At 41.5% G+C, this 20,685-nt stretch overlaps 1 protein-coding gene across 5 annotated transcripts in view; it reads left to right on the top strand.

Annotated features, from left to right (window-relative positions):
• dpyda.1 (dihydropyrimidine dehydrogenase a, tandem duplicate 1) overlaps positions 1 to 20,685 on the top strand; it is an 837,290-nt gene that overhangs the window by 493,598 nt on the left and 323,007 nt on the right. For all 5 annotated transcript variants that reach the window (XM_059648043.1, XM_059648046.1, XM_059648045.1 and 2 more), the window contains one exon: positions 6,518 to 6,702. In XM_059648043.1, coding sequence (XP_059504026.1) covers positions 6,518 to 6,702 — 185 coding nt within the window. The remainder of the gene's footprint in view (positions 1 to 6,517; positions 6,703 to 20,685) is intronic.

Raw genomic sequence — 20,685 nt, forward strand, 5'->3', positions numbered from 1 at the left:
CCCGCTTCCCCGCAAAGGTTGCAGCTTCTCTCTCGTGGGCAATCCTTTGCAAGGTGTCCCTCCTCCCTGCAGTTCCTGCAGATGGTGACTTTGCAGTCGGCCGCCACGTGACTTGACCTACCACAGGCATGGCAGACTTTAGGTTGCCCTGCATAGGTCAGGTAGCCCCTGCTCCCGCCGATCGCGAAGCTGGACGGTGGGTGTGCGACATTCCCGTCTGCGCCCATCCTCAGCGTCACCTTGACCTGCCTCTTACTCGTCCAGATGCCAAAGGGGTCCACCATGTCAGTTAGGTCCCCTTCCACCTTCACATACCTTCCGAGGAAGGTCAGGACATCAACTGCTGGCACATGCGGGTTGTACATGTGTACAGTCACCATACGGCTCCTCTGTGCTGGCATCACAAACAGTGGGACAGCGGTCAATACAGAGAGGGGGCCCTCACCTCCTTTCTCCTTGAAAACCTCCAGGAAGCGCTCGCAAAGCTTGGCACTCCGGAAGGTCACATCGTAAAAACCCCCTCCGGGGAAATCCTGCAGGCAGTAAATGTCCGCAGCAGCGAACCCACAACAGTCCAACAGGACCCTCTTCACGAAGAAGGTGCGGTCCACAGGTGCACCTTCATCCACCTTCTTTACGGAAACACGGATGGTGTTCCGGACCCCCTGACCTGGGGCACGAGCACTTGCCGCAGCCATCGTTGCAGGTTGGCTGCTCCCCTGAACCAGCGTTAGGCCGAAGCCAGCATTAAGATCCACTGGTCGCAAGGGTGCACAGCCAACCCGACGTCCTCCTTTCACCTCCAAGACTGCACTCTCGTCCTCTCAGTCCACAAGAGAGTGGGTCTTTATTGTGTTCAAGATGTAAGCTAGTTCACTGAGCTTGCCGGTTTGTTCCCAGATGTTTCGTCACCATTCTAGGTAACATCAACAGTGAGCCTCCAACCAAGCACTGGTGTTATGTCCGGCTTTCTATTTATCTGTTTAGGTTTCCTTGGGTTGGTGATGTCATTTCCTGCATTGGTGATGTCATTTCCTGTTCTTTTTCTCAGAGGATGGTAGATTGGCTCCAAATCAATGTCACCCGCAAACAGCTGTACTTCCTGCATGAATGCTTAAGGAAACAGGTACTACCTAAATGTCTCAAATACAAACCTCCTCTTAACACCCCACTAGGCAAAAGAATGGCTGAGCAAAACGGCCGCAGAATGCTTAGAGAAATGATCGATGAGGCCCACAACAGACTCTGTAAATACAACCGGGAAATTATGCGCCAAAAAACTTTACTCACTAATGCGACAGACCATGAATGGACAGACACAATACAACGAGCCATAGACATCAGACAGCGGCAAACACAGAAAACAAAAAAACTAGACCTGCAGAAAAAACTAGACAAACTCACAAAATAACAACACAGACAGCACAGAAGCATGGATAAAAAACATATCTGACCGACCGCTAACAAACACTGAAAAAGCTGTCTTAGTAAGAGGATTAAATTACAACTTCCGGGATGCGGACAAGAAAGATTTCTTAGCAGCGTTAGAAACAACACTGAAAGACAACAAACTCACAGAAGAAACCCAGCAAACTATCAGACAGACAGTCGCACCAACATTAAGCAGGAAAAAGGAAGAAAACACACTCAATACACAAGAAAGGAAAGCCCTAAAAGGACTCAAAAAAGATAAAAACATCGTTATCCTATCTGCAGACAAAGGACGCTTGACAGCCATTTTAAACCGAACAGACTACATTGAGAAAGCGAACGCACTGCTTACAGATACCGACACTTACCAACAGGTGGCGATAGACCCAACCCCACAACTAGAAAACCGAATCACAGCCTTACTCAAAAAACTTCAAAAATCTGGAGAATTAAACAAGAGAGACTTCCAAAAAATGAAACCAGATGGATCCAACACACCACGCTTCTACAGACTACCAAAAATTCACAAACCAGGAGCCCCCCTCAGACCCATAGTGTCGCTACCTGGAACACCAACCTACAGATTAGCCAAGGAACTACACCAAAGACTAAAACACCTAGTAGTAGACTCCCACCACTCCATTCGCTCCACCCAAGAATTCCTGAACACTATCAAAGACACCAAGATAGAAGAGGATGAAATAATGGTCTCCTTTGACGTAACAGCCCTGTTCACATCCATCAACATCAACCTGGCCAAAGAAACACTGATGACACTATTAGAAGAACCGAAGACACATACACCAGACACCACCAACCTCATCAGCAAGGACAACATCAAGCTAGTGGACCTATGCCTCACCACCCACTTCACTTTCAATAACAAAACCTACAGACAAACCAACGGTACACCCATGGGATCTCCGATATCAGGGTTCTTAGCAGAGGCAGTAGTGCAGAGACTCGAACAAACAGCTCTGCCAATCATCCAACCCAAACTTTGGGTCCGCTATGCGGATGACACCTTTGTCATCACTAAACAAAACAAATTAGAGGAAACCTTCAAGACCATCAATAATACCCTTTACTGGCATAACATTCACAAAAGAGGAGGAAAACAACAACAAACTGCCATTCCTAGATGTCACAGTAGAGCGAACAGCCAATGGGGAACTTCAAACCAGCGTCTACAGGAAAACAACACATACGGACCAAATACTGAACTACAGGAGCAACCATCCCAACACCCACAAACGAAGCTGCATTAGAACATTATTCCAACGAGCCACCACACACTGCAGCACAGACGAACTACAAAGACCAGAAGAAAATCACCTGTACTGTGTATTCAAAAAGAATGGGTACCCAATGAACACAGTCCACCGATTCCTCAGCAACAAACCCAAACAGACAAAACAGGCCCAGAAACCATAACCACTCTCCCTACATCAAAGACATTTCCGAAATGACTGCCAGACTACTCGGACCTCTTGGCATCAGGGTAGCCCACAAACCCGCCAACACACTAAAACAGCAGCTAATGAACTTAAAAGACCCTACACAGACAACAAGCAAAATGAACGTCATCTACAAAATACCTTGCAACAACTGTGACAAACACTACATTGGACAAACAGGCAGAAAGCTAGCCACCAGGATACATGAACATCAACTAGCCACAAAATGACATGATCCACTATCACTCGTATCCTTACATACAGATGAGGAAGGACACCACTTTGATTGGGACAACACATCCATCCTAGGACAAGCCAAACAAAGACACGCACGAGAATTCCTAGAAGCATGGCATTCCAACCGGAACTCCATCAACAAACACATTGATTTGGAGCCAATCTACCATCCTCTGAGAAAAATAACAGGGAATGACATCACCAACGCAGGAAATGACATCACCAACCCAAGGAAACCTAAACAGATAAATAGAAAGCGGGACATAACATCAGCGCTTCGTCGGAGGCTCACTGATGATGTTACCTAGAATGGTGATGAAACGTCTGACAACTAACCTTCCAGCTCAGCGAGCAAACTCACATCCAGAATTCCCAAAATATATTCAGATAATTGAGCTAAAATTACTCTCATTTAGGTGCTGTTGTACAGTGTTGGGTTCTTAAGTGCATTAAGCAAAGTACTATTAATTTAGAGAGAAATAAAACACAACGGGCACATTGGAACCAGTTCTAGGGCAAGTGGGACCAGTATCAACCAGATGGCCTGCATCCTGGCATGTCTGGAACAAATATGACGTTATCCACTTTGATGGCAAAATACAGGAAAGTAGATGATTATGTGAATCCTGGCAGGCTAGGAAAAGGTGAGGTGCAACACGACCTGGGTATCATGATGGAACAGTCTCTGAAGGTTGACAGGCAGGTGCAGCAGGGGGTGAGGATAGCTAATGGCATGCTGACCTTCATAGCGAGAGGATTTGAGTAACACAGTAATGAAAACAACCAAAAGAACTGTGGATGATATAATAAATCAGGAACAAAAACAAAGTTGCTGGAAAATCTCAACAGGTCTAAGTTCTAAGGAAGGGACTCTGTTTTCACCTCCACAGATGCTGCTAGATATGCTGGGCTTTTCCAGCAATTTTGTTTTTGTTATCACAGTAATGATGTTTTTCTGCAGTTATAAATAGCCTTGGTGAGACAATACCTTGTATAGCTTGAGACAACAAGGTGTGGAGCTGGATGAATACAGCAGGCCAAGCAGCATCATAGGAGCAGAGGAGCTGATGTTTCGGGCCTAGACCCTTCTTCATGTATATCATGTGTAGTTTTGGTCTCTGAAGAAGGATATTCTTACTATTGAGGGAGCCTGGCAAAGATTCACCAGACTGATTCATGGGATGGCAGGACTGACATAAGAAAGACTGGATCAACTGAGCATAGTCGCCAGAATTTAGAAGGTACAAGGTGACGAGAGGCCTAGATAGAATGGATAGTCAGAGACTTTTTTTCCCAGGGCAGAAATGACTGTTATGAGTGGACATCTCTGGAATTTAGAAGAATGAGGGGGTAGCTCACAGAAACATGTAAAATCCTGATGGGACTGGACAGGCTAGGTGTGGGAAGAATGTTCCCGACGTTGGGGAAAACCCGAACTCGAGGTCACAGTCTTAGAACAAGGAATAAGCCATGCATAGCACATAGAACATAAAACAGCACAGCACAGTACAGGCCTCTCAGCCCATGATGTTGTGCCAACCCAATTATCCTACTAAGGTCAAACTACCCTGCATACCCTACATTTTACTATCATTCATGTACCTCTCCAAGAGTCGCTTAAAAGTCTCTAATGTATCTGACTCCACTACCACTGCCAGCAGCGCATTCCACACGCCCACCACTCTCTGTATAAAGAACCTACCTCTGACATCTTCCCTATACTTTCCTCATTCCCACCCTGGGAAAAAAGTCTCTGACTATCCACTCTATCTCTACCTCTCATCATCTAGTACACCTCCATCAAGTCACCTCTCATTCTTCTTCGCGCCAATGAAAAAAGTCCTAGCTCCCTCAAACTTTCCTCATAAGACCTGCCCTCCAGTCCAGGCAACATCCTGGTAAATCTCTTCTGCACCCTCTCTAAAGCTTCCATATCCTTCTGAAAATGAGGTGACCAGAACTGAGCACAATGTTTGAAGTATGGCCTAACTAGAGTTCAATGAGGCTGCAGCATAACTCACGACTCTTCAACTCAATTCCCCTGCCAATGAAAGCCAAAACACCACACGCCTTCTTTCCAACCCTATCAACTTGGGTAGCAACTTTGAGGGTCTATGGGTGAGGACCCCAAAATCCCTCTGTTCCTTCACACTGCCAAGAATCCTGCCATTAACCCTGTATTCTGCATTCAAATTTGACCTTCATTCACTCAGAGAGTTGTGAACCTATGGAATTCTCTAACACAGAAAGCTGTTCATTAGATATATTCAAAAGGGAGTTGGATATGGCCCTCGCAGCTAAAGGGATCAAGGAGTATTGAGGGAAAGCGGCAGTAAGATACTGAAATTGCATGACATAACAAGATATAGAGCTGGATGAACACAGCGGGCCAAGCAGCATCAGAGGAGCAGGAAGGCTGATGTTTTGGACCCACTAGACCCTTCATCATTACTGAAATTGTATGTTCAACCGTGATCTTATTTAATGTTTGTGCAGGTTCAAAGGGCCACATAGCCCACTCATGCAATTATTTTTTATGTTTCTATGATAAATTACTTGTGGATGTTTGAAATCAGACTGATGAACTGAAAATGCTGGAAATAGTCAGCAGGGCAGGCAGCTTCTGTAGACAGAGTAAGATGAGATTATCATTTCAAGTTTTTCCCTTGTCAGAGCATTTACAACTTGTCCTACAGTTAAACCATTAACCCTCAATAGGAAACTGTCCAGGTTTCTTAACAGGATGGCAATCACAGAGGCAGCCAATTTGGACACCATCTCGAGGAACATAAACCAGCAGTTTCAACACCAGGAAGTGCAAGTTCAGGACTGCTCTTGGCCCTGATGTTGAGGTCATTTTGGTGGTTCAAAAATCCTTTCTTCTAGGCCTAATGAAGCAGCAAAGCTTCAGACTAGAGACAAATTTAACGAAATGAGAACAGGAATTGAACTGTGATTTCCTAATTTCTGTTCTTTTTCTCTCAGCTAATTTATGGATATTTCACTCAAGCTACGTATTATCGATAAATTGGAGTTAGAATGCTGACAAAGCTGAGTAAAAATTGTTTGCTACATGCACGTAGAATGCATCTGCCTCAGAACTTATTTGCCATGTAGACCTCAGTCGATTAAATTTGAACGACATTCCCCAACATCTTCACTCCCTAAATTCAACACATTAGAAGCAATTAGAAATGTAAATTAGAATAATGGGATTAGAAAACCAATGGTTGCTTTTGACTGGCATGGACATGATGGGTTGAAGGGCCTGTTTCTGATTCACAGATCTTGCTCATAAATATACTAACAAACTTTAGATGAGACCTGGCTTGCTTTGTGCTGATTTGCCAGATCATGGCCTTGTTTTGGTTTACTGAATATTTTTATTGCAGTGAAAGAGGCCATGCCTAACGTCAGGTTTAACAGATGGGGCTTCCTGGATGTTGACACAGAGACCATGCAGACGAGCGAGCCTTGGGTTTTTGCAGGTGGTGACATTGCCGGTTTGGCTAACACCACAGTCGAGTCTGTGAACGATGGAAAACAGGCATCATGGCACATTCATAAATATTTGCAGGTGGGTAAAAGCTCTGTAGTTTAATACCCATTGCTTGCTTGCTATTTTATATATGAATGTTTTTGTAGAATCTCTGAAGGTTTCATTTCAGTCCTTCAGCTGTGGCTGTATACTGTTAAACAAAAGAACCAATGCATTGAGTTGTAGTTATTTCAGGTATGCCGCACTCATTTAAAGCTTGAGGTTAACAGCGTGGGCTAAAATTGAAATGTTGAAAAATTGTGTTGGCGAAAGGTTAAGAATTTATTTATTTGATTAATTTCTTCCGAATATAATTCCATACTTATGGATCTTCTGCAGCAGCACATACTGAATCAAAGAATAGATTGTTAGCAACTGTCTCCTTCACTTCCATCAGAAATAGAAATGTCACCTACAAGAGATTACTTTCTTTCTTTCTGTCCCAATCTCCCTTTCGCATCCACACTCATTTGACCTTAATTTTCTCAATATTTCTTCATCCTTGCACTAAACAGCTCTCTCCATTTCTCCTATTGTCCTGGTTCGACAGGGTGTTTATCTTTATATTCTAACCCCATGATATTGCTGTCTTCCTGCAGAGCAATCGAAAGAATTTTCTTGCTTTTTATGCTTTTGTTCTGTCTGTCAAAAACACATCTTTTATTTCTCTTACAAGATTCTTCCTTCAGCCCCAAAACACCTATGCTGATTTTTATTGCCGGTTCTTGAGATGCTTTATAAATATGTTCTGTTTTTATTTTGCTCCTTCCCTTCCTACTTGTATTTTTCTTCTTTGCATTTCTCTCAACCTTCACATCTCAGTATATCTCCCCAGAAATTTTTGGCTTCTTTAAGTTTATCATGTCACTGTTTCTCAACACCATGAAATGTGAGAACAGAGAAAGATCTTTCAGCCCATCAAGTCTGCTGCACAATTAAATGAGACCATTGCTGATCAGATAATCCTCAACTCCATTTTCCTCCCTTTTCCCATAACTCTTCTTTCCCTCACATTAAGAATCTGTCTGTCTCATCCTTGAATATATTCAATGAACAACCAAGCTCAACAATAGTCTACAGTAAAGAATTGAGTAATCTCTGGAAGAAGAAATTTCCACTCATCTCTGTGCCAGTCTGGACAACCTTCTATGGTCTGCCAGCAGTGCCAATACACCTTTCCCCTCGATAAAGGACCCAAAATTATTCACAGTATTCCAGCTGTTGTCTGACTGATGCTGTCTTTAGCTTTAGCAAAACTCCCTACATTTATACTCTGTTCCCTTTGAATTAAGTGCCAACATTCCATTTACATTTGCTATTGCCTGGTGAGCTTTGATATTAGCATTTTGTGATTCATAGACAAAGGCTCTCAAAACCTTCTGTTCTGTAGCTTTTTGCAGTCTTTCCCATTTAAATGATGTTTAGTTTCTCTATTTTTCCTGTCAAAGTGTATATCTTCACTTTTGCTACATTATGTTCTATCTGCCAGGTTATTGTCCCTATCACTTAAATTATCTGTGTTACTCAACAGACCTTTTGTGGCATCCTCACCACTTTCCTTCTCACCTATGTTTGTGTCATATGCATTCTTGGCTATAGTACATTCACTTTCATCATCTAAATCATTACTATATAATATCAATAACTACGGACCCAACACTGATCCTTGAGATGCTGTACTCATTACAAAATATCAACCTGAAAATGCCCCATTTATCCAAACACTTTGTCTTTGATGAGGTAGCCAATCCTCTAACCATGTTAATATCCTACTTCCAACACCACAGGCTCTTATCTTATTAACTAGTCTAAGGTTTAGTACCTTATTAAATGTCTTCTGAAAATCCAAATATAATACATCCACGTGTTTCCCTTTATCCTGCTTGTTGCCCATTCAAGGAATTCTCATAAATTTGTTTGGCATAACTTCTCATTCATGAAGCCATGCTGCCTCTATATAATCTTATTCTGTGTTTCTGAATGTTCTGTTATTACAGCTTTATAAAGGACTGGAACATTTTTGCAATGAGAGATGTTAAGCCTACTGGCCTATCGTAACTTAATTTTTTAATTTCTCCTTCCTCTTTTTTTAAATAGGGGTGTTATATTTGCAATTTTCCAAACCTCTGAAACTTTTCCAATCTAAGAATTCTTGGAAGATCACAACCAAAATATTCACTATCTCTGTAGCTCTTTCTGATGAGCCCAAGGGACTTATGAGTCTTCATCCTATTAGATTCCTTAGCAATTTTGCTCAAGTGATAGTTATTGTATTTATTTCCTCTCCTCTTTTTGGCCCTTGAATATTTAGTATTTTTGGAATGCATCATCTACTTTGAAGATGGTTGCAAAGTATTTAGTAAATCCTTTGCCATTTCCAGGTCGCACATTATTTCTCCAGTCTCACTTTCTAAGACGCATATGTGCTTTGTCTTTTATGTATTTAAATAAGCTTTTTCTGTCCCTCTTGATATTATTTGCAAGGTTACTTTCAAAGTTTATTTTCTCCCTTTTTTGATTGCCTTTTGTTGCTTTTTTAAAAATCGTTCTCAATTCTCTCATTCCACTCATTTCTGTCACATCGTACAACAACCATTAGGGGGCCAAGAAACCATTCCCTCCAATGATTTCTTCCTCTTTTTGTTCCTTGCCTCCTCCCATATAGATTCTACCTGTTCCAATCCAGATTCTTTTTTGGTATTGTACTTATTCCATCCTGTACTAACAATACTGCCTCACCACTTTTACCTTTCTGCCTGTCCTTTTGAAAAGTAACATACCCCTAACTATTTAGTTCCCAGATTTGATCGCCTTGTTCTTTCTTTAACATCATGATGGAGTTCAGTTTCTAACTCCCCTAAAATCTGCTGCCTTTTAGCCATTATCAAGTCAGAGATGCCAACTAACTTGGAAGCTTATACATAGAACATCCAGCTCAGAAAGAGATCATGCAGACCAAAGGGTTCATCCTTGTGTTCATACACCTCATGTGCATCCTCCCACTCCTCTTCATTGAATGCTATTGATGTCTCCTTCAGTTTCTTTCTCCTTTTGTGCATTTACCTAGCTTTTCTAAAACGCTTGTTTTTTTAATTCAACTAACTCCTATGGTAGCAAGTTCCTTATTCCAATCACTCCAGATGAAGAACATTTTCCTGAAATCCCTTCTGGACTTATTAGTGACTGTTAGAGCTAATGTCACTAATTTTCAAGTCCTTGACAATCTTCTCCATATGCATCAATTTAATCCTTTCATGAGTCTTAAAGTCCTCTGTCAGGTCACCCATCAGCCTTCTGGCTGCTTAAGGAAAAAAAAACGCAATCTGTTGAATCCTTCCTGAGCGATAAGTAGTGGTATCATGCTTGCAAATCTATTTATACTTTCTTTTACTTTTAGAATACTTCCTTCTACTTTCATAATATGGAGATCAGGACAGTGCACAGTACTGTACATGATATTTCAAGATTTCTTCAACTTTACTACAACTTATCAACTTTTCATTTTTATCATTCTCAAAATGAACCCTAATGCTTGTGTTCTTGATTTTTTGACAGCCATATTAGCCTGTTTTATTAGTTTTAGTGAGTTGTATATCAGTACACCTGTGTTCCTTTTCTTCTCTACCCCAATTACACTCTCTCTATCCCACTTTGAAGATGGTGGCCACAATTTCTCGACTCCAGGAGAAGATTTGGAAATGGGGCATTTGAAACATTAGATGGAATGGAAGGAGAATATCATTCCCATTGCCCTTTCCTCCTCGGCTCATATTTTACCAACAACAGAGTCAGTGGTGGATGGATTGTCCACCTTTAAACAACCAAGATTGTTAAGAGGTAGTTCCTCGCCCAACATTGCTTGTAATTTACCGATCATAGGTAGGCACTCTATCATCTATGGATGCCATCCAATATAAAAACGTATAGCCTTACTGTGGTCTCAGGGTGGGCAGGGTTTTATTTTTGATTGTGTTTTGTGCCCCAGCAGAGTCTCTATATTTGCAGTTACAGATAGCAACTCAAAGAACAAAGAAACCTACAGCACAGGAACAGGCCCTTCGGCCCTCCAAGCCTGCGCCGATCAAGATCTGCTGTCTAACATGTCATCTATTTTCTAACGGTCTGTGTCCATTTGCTCCCTGCCCATCCATGTACCTGTCCAAATATATCTTGAAAGACGCTAACGTGTCTGCGTCTACCATCTCCGCTGGCAACGCGTTCCAGGCACCCACCTATGTAAAGAACTTTCCACGCGTATCTCCCTTAAACTTTCCTCCTCTCACTTCAACTCATGACCCCTAGTAATTGAGTCCCCCACTCTGGGAAAAGCTTTTTGCTATCCACCCTGTCTATATCCCTCATGATTTTGTAGACCTCAATCAGGTCCCCCCTCAATCTCTGTCTTTCTAATGAAAATAATCCTAATCTACTCAACCTCTCTTCATAGCTAGCACCCTCCATACCAGACAACATCCTGGTGAACCCCATCTGCAGCCTCTCCAAAGCATCCACATCCTTTTGGTAATGTGGCGACCAGAACTGCACACTGTACTCCAAATGTGGCCGAACCAAAGTCCTATACAACTGCAACATTAGCAGCTCCATAAAAGCAATTAGCAAGGGGTAACAAAGTCCACATCCTGTGAACAAATAAGTAAACCTTTTTTTTATTTTAAGTGTGGGACACAATGCCTATTACATCAGCAAATTTGTTATCCTACAGTTGTACCGGGAGGGTCATGCATCCTGTTAGTGTGAACCAATAAGGACAGCCTAGATTGCACTGAGTGTCCCATTGAGTTTGAGAAGCCCAAAGATGCTGAAAGTGCCTTCAGTGGAATAGATGGTAAAGTAATTTGTGGTTGGAGTGTTCAAGTGGACCTAGCAACAGGAGTGCCATGAACAGTCAGTGCTCAGGTTCGTTTCTTCTGAGCTTCAAATTCTGATATAACCAATTTTCTAGTTATTGAGACAGGCTCAGAGTAATACTGCCTCTTTGTTACTAAAAATTGATCACTCAGCAGTTTCTTTGATTTGGTGAGTCAAGCAATGAATGTCATTATAAGGGCTTTGTTTTCATATGCTCCTCCATTTTTGATTCCATTGGAATGGCAGGACTTTGAATGGAAAACTTCATGTACATTCAGTTTGTTTTATCTTACATTACACCAACACTCTCACATTTAGGTTGCAGTAGCATTGATGGAAATGCAAGAAATTATATTTCACGTCCAAAGTTAAACCAAAGCAAAGTTACATGGATCTATAAATTCATTTCAATATCATTTTAGAAACTGAAAATCATGACAATCACATTCACTGCTGAAGATGTGAAGAATTGAATGCTGTGCTATTACAGAAAGAATTAATTTCACCTCGATATTTAATAGTCCCATGGAGACTAATATTTAAATAATTTGTTTTAATATTACATTATTCAAATGTGTTAAGTAGAACAGTCAATGGGGAATTTAGTCAATATTGAGTAATAGGTTCTTCAGAAAAAGCACAATTCTGATATTTCCTCCTTCCTCATTATGCATTATCGGTGTACCTGAGTTTTGGTTCTATGGCAAATGATGTTCATTTCATTGTTTAGTATATTTTGTGCAGGTAAAATACATTCACAAAATTAAATGCTAAGAATTTTAATAAAGATTCCTTGTTAACATTTACTTATAATAAAAGCTTTACAGAAATGATGCCTGAGTTGGAAGGTTTGAGGCAAAGTGAGATCCTTCATAGGCTGGGGCTATTTTCCCTGGAGCAACAAAGGCTGAGGGGTAACCTTATCGAGGTTTATAAAATCATGAAGGGCATGGATAGGGTGAACAGTCAAGGTCGTTTTTCCTGGGGAGTTGGAGTGTAAATCTGAGTGTATAGGTTTAAGATCAGAGGAGAAGGATATAAAAGTGATAACTTTTTCACACCAAGGGTGGTGCATGTATGGAATGAGCCTCCAGGGACAGAGGTGAAGTGTCATACAATTACAACATTTAAAAGGCAGCTGGATGGATACATGTATGGGAAATGTTTAGAGGGTTATAGGCTGAATGCTGGCAAATGGGACCAGATAAATTTAGCACATCTGGTTGGCATAGATGAGTCGGACTGAAGGGTCCGTTTCCATGCTGTACAACTCTATGACTCCTTGACTCTAAATGTGATTTGCCCCACATTAGTACTTGTACTAAAATAATGTTGTTTACTTATTAAATATACAAAAATATCCTTGCTTTGACTGCAGAACTGTAATTGATGAATACAAGCCACAGCTAAGAATTTAGTATATCGGAATTAGATACAATGCTGGCAGGTAGCTTTTCTTTCGATTTGAAGTTTTATTTCATTTAACACAGATATTTAGTTTTTGTTTAAATATGGTGATTAATAAGAAATTTCAACAAGATCTGAATATGTTAAATTTATATGTTTTTTTTTGCAAACTCTGAGTTTTCTTCTGCTTATAATTATTTGTCCCTCCCAAGTGGTTTGCCATCTACTTGCTGTCTGCCCTACAGCCAACTAAAGCTGCTTCTCTTATTTTTTTATCAGGATCAGTATTAAAGCTATCCCTCAAATACTTTTCTCTTACAGCAGCTGGGAAGATATGGGCTTAAAACATTTAGGATTGTTTCACTTCTTATTTATGACCCATTGTTCAGACAGCAACTGTCTGTTTCTTTCCATTGAAAAAGAATGCCGATGTGAATACTATCATTATTTATAGAAATATGCAATTAAGTGCTTTAGGGGCCTTGTGGATGGTAATATCCCTACCTCTGCAGTAGGAGGCCTGGGTTCAAACCCCTTCAAGTTCAGAGGTGGGTGATAACACCTCTGAGTAGTTTCAGTAAGAAATAAACACAAACCATTAAGTGCTCTGCTGGTGCTCATTGATGGGCCACAGGAACAAGTGGAGGAACAAATATGGTTAATGACATTTTACACTGATATTTTTGAAGGTAAGGTTGGAGTTGGAAAGGTCACAATACTGAGGCAAGGAGGTCCAGGGCAATGGGAAGGTGGCTGAGGGAGTAACTACCAAAGGTGGAGTTAAAATTGTGAGACAGAGAAGTAGCCAGGTATTATAGGATTGGAGAATGCCAAGGGGGTAGAGAATGATGAAGCCATGAAGAGATCTGAGGGCAAGGCCTAGAAAAATGATTCAATAGAATTTGGGAAGCAGTGGAGATTGCCAAGGTCAGCAGTAATAGAAATGGAGACAATGGGTGAAATCTTTATCAGTACCCTCTGAAACATCCCATGAGGTGGCCTCCAAAGGGCCTTCTTCTCAGTGACTTAGGATGCTTTCTGACACTGCAGTATCTCCTTGTGAGGAAGGGACACCTAGTGTGAGGTCAAGATCCCTTGTGTGCCTGCCACCTTGCCATTGGTGTTAGGGACCAGTTGCCAAAGAGATGGAGCATAGATCAGTCTGCACATCTGGCTCTCCATGGCAGCCACGAGGTCGTAATATTAGTTGTGTAGCTCACAAGCATGGCAAGAGTCATGATGCTAAAAACAGAGGCAGAAAACAAAAGAAGACAAAACAGAAAATAATAGGCTCAATATCACAAATTAATGTTGTATAAGAGGAAGTTGCTAAGGATGGAATCCAGTGACATTCCCAAGGAAATTATTTAACCTCAAATTGAAAACCCATTTGAGGTGATAAAATGTTTATAATATGGCAGGTTGGAACCAGCAAAGAACATTACCACCATCGATGTGTACTGTGGAGGAGAGTTACTTGATGCAAATCAAATTGTCAAAAATATTAATGGACACAGGGCAGAGTTCAAAGAGGAATGATGATCATTCATATAAGATGTCACTGGTAAATGTGACCAATGTTGCGAGTGGCACAGAAGCTTGATTGGAGTGCTTTGACAGACAGTAATGCAAGCAAAAAGCATTTTCCAGGAATTTAGAAGAAGAATGTCTGAGATGCAGCAGGAAATTATAGAGGAATGAAAATATATGCTTTGACGACAGATGACAGTGGTTTTGAAAGATGTAGAGATTGAACCAGAGAGTATGAGAAAATTAATGTCAGTGAACATGGGCCTGAGAAAGAAACATCACTTACAATTTCTTTTCGCAAACGAAGACAACAATAATGCTGTCAGCACAGGAGCAATGACACATACTAAGACACAGAATTCGTGAAATACATTGTTAAGAGATGGTTTTGGTAATCTTGTCAGCAACAGATGAAAAGATTTTAATGTGTCAAACCACTAATGGTCAATATTCAGTCAGTATTTGGTGCTGGTCACAATGCCCAGATTAATACCCAGAATTTCACAGTTAAGTTCAGTGCTTTTAGTTTTGTGACAGGAGGAGATGCTGGATGGAAACCAGACATTAGCTGTGAAGGTTTCCCTAAATTGACAGGCAAGATATTCTAAGGTGAAATCCAAGAGATCACCAAGAGCTCAAAGAAAGGGCAAGAAGAAATTGGGCATTAGTTGTTAACTACCCACTTTGATCAAACAGAGCCAAAATTACTCTCGAGATATAAAACAGAAATGCCGCTGGAATTTCTGGTGTGCATCATGACCCCAGCATTAAGATGATGAGGGCCTCTACAGTCCACCAGTATTGTCAATGAGCTAATTAGCACAATTGTTCAGAGGGTTTCCTCTGCGTGCCCAGGTCCTAATGTTACATGTCCAACCAGAAGGCCCACTGCAATGTCAGAGATAACAGAGTGTGGAGCTATTGAACACAGCAGGCCAAGCAGCGTCTCAGGAGCACAAAAGCTGGCGTTTCGGGACTAGACCCTTCATCAGAGAGGGGGATGGGGAGAGGGAACTGGAATAAATAGGGAGAGAGGGGGTGGCGGACCGAAGATGGAGAGAAAAGAAGATAGGTGGAGAGGAGAGTATAGGTGGGGAGGTAGGGAGGAGATAGGTCAGTCCAGGGAAGACGGACAGGTCAAGGAGGCGGGATGAGGTGGTAGATAGGAAATGGAGGTGCGGCTTGGGGTGGGAGGAAGGGATGGGTGAGAGGAAGAACAGGTTAGGGAGGCAGAGACAGGCTGGGCTGGTTTTGGGATGCAGTGGGGGGGAGGGGTCGAGCTGGGCTGGTTTTGTGATGCAGTGGGGGGAGGGGACGAACTGGGCTGGTTTTGGGATGCAATGGGGGAAGGGGAGATTTTGAAGCTTGTGAAGTCCACATTGATACCATTGGGCTGCAGCGTTCCCAAGCGGAATATGATTTGCTATTCTTGTAACCTTCGGGTGGCATCATTGTGGCACTGCAGGAGGCCCATGATGGACATGTCACCTGAGGAATGGGAGGGGGAGTTAAAATGGTTCGCGACTGGGAGGTGCAGTTGTTTGTTGCGAACCGAGCAGAGGTGTTCTGCAAAGTGGTCACCAAGCCTCCACTTGGTTTCCCCGATGTAGAGGAAGCCACACCGGGTACAATGGATACAATATACCACATTGGCAGATGTGCAGGTGAACATCTGCTTGATATGGAAAATCATCTTGGGGCCTGGGATAGGGGTGAGGGAGGAGGTGTGGGGGCAAGTGTAGCTCTTCCTGCGGTTGCAGGGGAAGGTGCCGAGTATGGTGGGGTTGGAGGGGAGTGTGGAGCAGACTGCCAGCTACAGTGGAAGTGGTCTCTGCTGCTGAGACAGGCAGGCAAGCTTGGCATTCTTTCAGCCTAAAAACTGTACAACCCATCAGGCATGAGAGGAAGCCCTTCCATGGGTGTGTTTACTGATGAGCCTCTGGTCTGTCATCTCCAAGGCTCCATCATTAGTGCGTGGAACCTCCAAATCTGATTAACCCATTGGCGTTGGTAGAACTTTCAGCCTTCACTGAGGTCCATCTGCCTGCAGTAAAATGTTGGCATTGGTACAATGTGGCCCCTAAGGGTGACATTAATTGGACTGATTGGCCACTCACTTCCTTAGAATGAGCAGACAGCCCCATTTCCAACCCACCCCTAGGAAAGCTCCCAAAAGGCAAGAAGCACTGGGGAACGATTCCAGCTGGGCTTCCGTCTAATTTCCTTAGAGCTCTGGAAAGTTCAGCATGATGTGTCTACATAAAAATGTTAGATTTGCGAATGAATATTTGTTGGTGTTGAATAAGAAAGAGATACAATTAAGTTAGTGTTTGTTGTATTTCAGTTTATTCGGGACAAACCAAAACTGAATTCTTCTGTTTTACACTGTTTGTTTTCGTCTTTATTCCTCTCGGATAAACAGCTCTGCCACCTTAAGCATACTGAACTCATTTGCTGGTTAATTACAGAATTAAAACTGACTTTATCAGATGAAAGGAAGGTTAAAAATTTGTTTTGGATTAAATTATCTCTTGAACAGAGCAGGAGAGAAAGATTACAGATCACTTTGCTTTTACAGTAATAGAGAAAAGAAGAGGATATAATTCAGTGGAGAATACCTAAACCATTTTTGAGTAAATTGAATGATGCATATTTAGATCAAATGAACTGCTTAATGATAACTAAATTCAAATTCTCTGTAATTCTTTGAGCACAGATGGAAAGAGAAATAACTTATACCGAGGTAAGCTGTGTTTGAGTATTTAATTTACCTAAAGTAAATTGACCTTTAATATTTGAATATCTGAGCACAAATTATAATGTTTGTATCATATTGTTTGGTGAACTATTTGCATGTATTGTTTCATTAAGTAATGGTTGTGTAACCAATTGATAGGTTACAAACTGTGTAATGATATTCATATCTAAAGAGAAGGGTGGCATAATGATAATGTCGTTGAACTAATTTTCCAAAACTTCAGATCATTGGTTGTGGAAAATGCCAGAATCTATTATTAAAGAAAATAGCACAGCACTTTGAAGATTGTGACAGGATCAGTGAGTCAGGATGGATTTACAAAGAGGAAGTTATGCTTGACAAATCTGATGGAATATTTTGTGATTGTCACTAATTGAGTGGATAAGGGGAAGTCAGTGGATGAGATGTTCTCGGACTTTTAGAAGGTTTTTGATAAGGTTCCACCACCTATGTGATTAGCATGCAAAATTAAGGCGCATAGGATTGGAGGTTATGTACTGAAAAGGATAGTAAACTACTGGCAGACAGGAAACAAATGGTAGGAATAAATAGATCTCTTCCCACGTGGCTTGCCCAGATGTTTCATCACATGCCAGATGACATCATCAATGGAGCCTCCAGCAATCTTATTCTATTCCACTTGGAATTTATCTGTCCGGTCAATTATGGTGAGTACTGTAATTTCCAGTCTGGATCTGTAAGGGTTTATATATGCGGTCCAATTCCATATGTTTGTTGATTGAAGTATGGTTGGAGAACCATGCCTCTAGAAATTCCTGTGCATATCTATGTTTGGCTTGGGCTACTGTGGATACTCTGTCCCAGTTAAATTGATAGCCTTCATTGTCTGAACGTACTGATATTAAGGAAAGTTTGTCGTGCCATTTTGCTGCTAGCTGATGTTCATGTATTCTGATTGCTAGATTCCTTCCTGTCTGTCCGATGTAATGTTTGTGGCAGTCGTTACATAGTATTTTGTAAACCACATTGGTTCTGCATGTGGTGGGAATGGGATTTTTAATCCTTGTAAGTGTTGGTCATAGAGTGGCTGTGGGCTTATGGACCACGATGATTCCTAGTCATCCTAGGAGTCTTGTTGTTAGTTCGGATGTGTTCTTGATGTAGGGAAGTGTGGCCAGTGTGATAGGTCATACTGTGTCCTCCTGTTGTTGTTTGTTTTGTTGGCATCTGTGGATGACATTGTGGGAATATCATTTAAAGCGAGACTCTTGTATAAGTGTTCTTCCTCTTTCCTGCGTAGTTCTGGAGTGTTGCGATGTGTGCTGGTCCATTTAAATAGAGTCCTAATACAACTTTGTTTGTGGATGTTGGGGTGGTTGCTGTGGAAGTTACAAACACTTACAAGGATTAAAGACCCCATTCCCACAACATGCAGAACCAACATTTACAAAATACCATGCAATGACTGCCACAAGCATTACATCGGACAGACAGGAAGGAAACTAGCCATCAGAATACAAGAACATCAACTAGCAGCAAAATGGCATGATGGACTCTCCTTAAAACCAGTACATTCAGACAATGAAGGCCATCAGTTTAACTGGGACCAGGTGACCATAGTAGCCCAAGCCAAACATAGGCACGCACGGGAATTTCTAGAGGCATGGCTCTCCATCCATACTTCAATTAATAAATATATATCAAATTGAACCCCATATACAAACACATACAGAAAAAAAACAGGAAATGACAGTAATCGCCATAACGGACCAGAAAGTATAAATTCCAAGCACAGTAGAATAAGATTGCTTCATCAGAGTCTCCACTGATGATGTCACCTAACATGGTGATGAAATGTCTGAACAAAATCGAGCCAACTCGGCGAGCAAGTCAACGACCTCATGTTTCAGATCTTAAAGTTTGCAGATGACATAATCTGGATGGGAGGATATGATGTGAGGAGGATGGAACAAACGTTGTGATTTGAACATGCTGAGTAAGTGAGTAAATACATGGCAGGTGAAGTATATTGTGGATAATATGAGCTTATCCACTTTGGTAGGAAAAGCAGGAATGTGCATTATTATCTGAATGGGGGTAGATTTGGGAAAGCAGGAGGCGCAATAGGATTTGAGTGTCCTTGTACACTAGTCACTGTAAGTAAACAGGAATGTGCAGCAGGTGGTGAAAAAGACAAATGGAATGTTGGTCCTTGTAATGAGACAAATTGAGGGCAGGAGCAGGGATATCTTTCTGCATCTGTACCGGGCCTCAGTAATCTCATACCTGGAATATTGGGTGCAATTCTGATCTCCCTATCGGAGGAAGGATGTTCTGGTTATTGAGGTAATGCAAAGTAGGATTAGCAGAGTGATTCCTGGGATGGCAGGACTGAGGCAAAGGGAGCAACAAGCGGATCTATTAGGGTTATATTCACTCGAGTTTAGAAAATTAAGAGGGGAATCTCATAAAAAACAATGCAATTCCGAGAGCATTAGGTATGGTCAAGCAGCAAGGACACTCCCAACGACTAGGGAATCCAAAACCACAGGTCACTGTCGAAAGATAAGGGGTAGATCCTTACAGCCAGAGATGAGGAGAAATTTCTTCACTCAACTAGGTGTACTAGGGGCTAAAGGATCGAAGGATAAGAGAAGAAAACAGAAATAGTGAATTAAGTTGAATGATCAGTCATGATTGTATTGAAAAGTGGAGCAGGCTTAAAGGACTGAATAGTCTACTCCTGCTCCTTTATTCAATGTTTCTAAAAAAATCTGGAAGATATTTGAAGTCTAACAATGACCATATTGCTGCCGTTGATTTTTTTTGTCAAAATCTGTTTCACTGATGTCCTTCAGGGGAAGGAGATGCCATCCTTACCTGGTCTGACCTACCTGTGACTCCAGACCCAAGGCAATGTGGTTGACTCAACTATCATCAGGGGCATTTCATAATGGGCAATAAATGCTGGCCTAGCCTGCAACACCCACATCCTAAGAATGAATAATATATGAGTTGTCACATGGGCATTATTTTTAGTGTTAGAATTGAGTACCAGTATGAGGCACCTTGAGAGGAATATTTTAACATTCTGGAAATGCCTGTATGCCCAGATTCATCACCTATATTCAATCATGGATTTTCTGAACAAATTCCTGTCCGATGCTCTGTCAAATGAATGATATGAGTTACCTTCTTAAATGCTCCAAACATCTGCAGTCCTGAATTTGAAGTTGTTCTAAACTCAAATTTGTGTTTCTTTGTTGAAGTTTATAGGATTGTGGAAATAGTTTCTCGGGTTTCAAAGTGTTGATATTCTTGAAAGATCTTAAATACTGGTTTGGTTTGCTTTTGCCAGTTTATGATCGACTGTTTTTTGGGCAAACATGTTTTTGAAAGAAGCCAACTTTCACAAAACCAACTACTTAAATGAAATAAGGGGACACATTTTATAAAACAAGCATTGTTGCTGAGAGGGAGATTCAAGTCCCTTGACA

The sequence above is a fragment of the Stegostoma tigrinum genome, chromosome 8 (assembly GCF_030684315.1).
Source record: "Stegostoma tigrinum isolate sSteTig4 chromosome 8, sSteTig4.hap1, whole genome shotgun sequence".
Taxonomy (NCBI): Eukaryota; Metazoa; Chordata; class Chondrichthyes; order Orectolobiformes; family Stegostomatidae; genus Stegostoma; species Stegostoma tigrinum.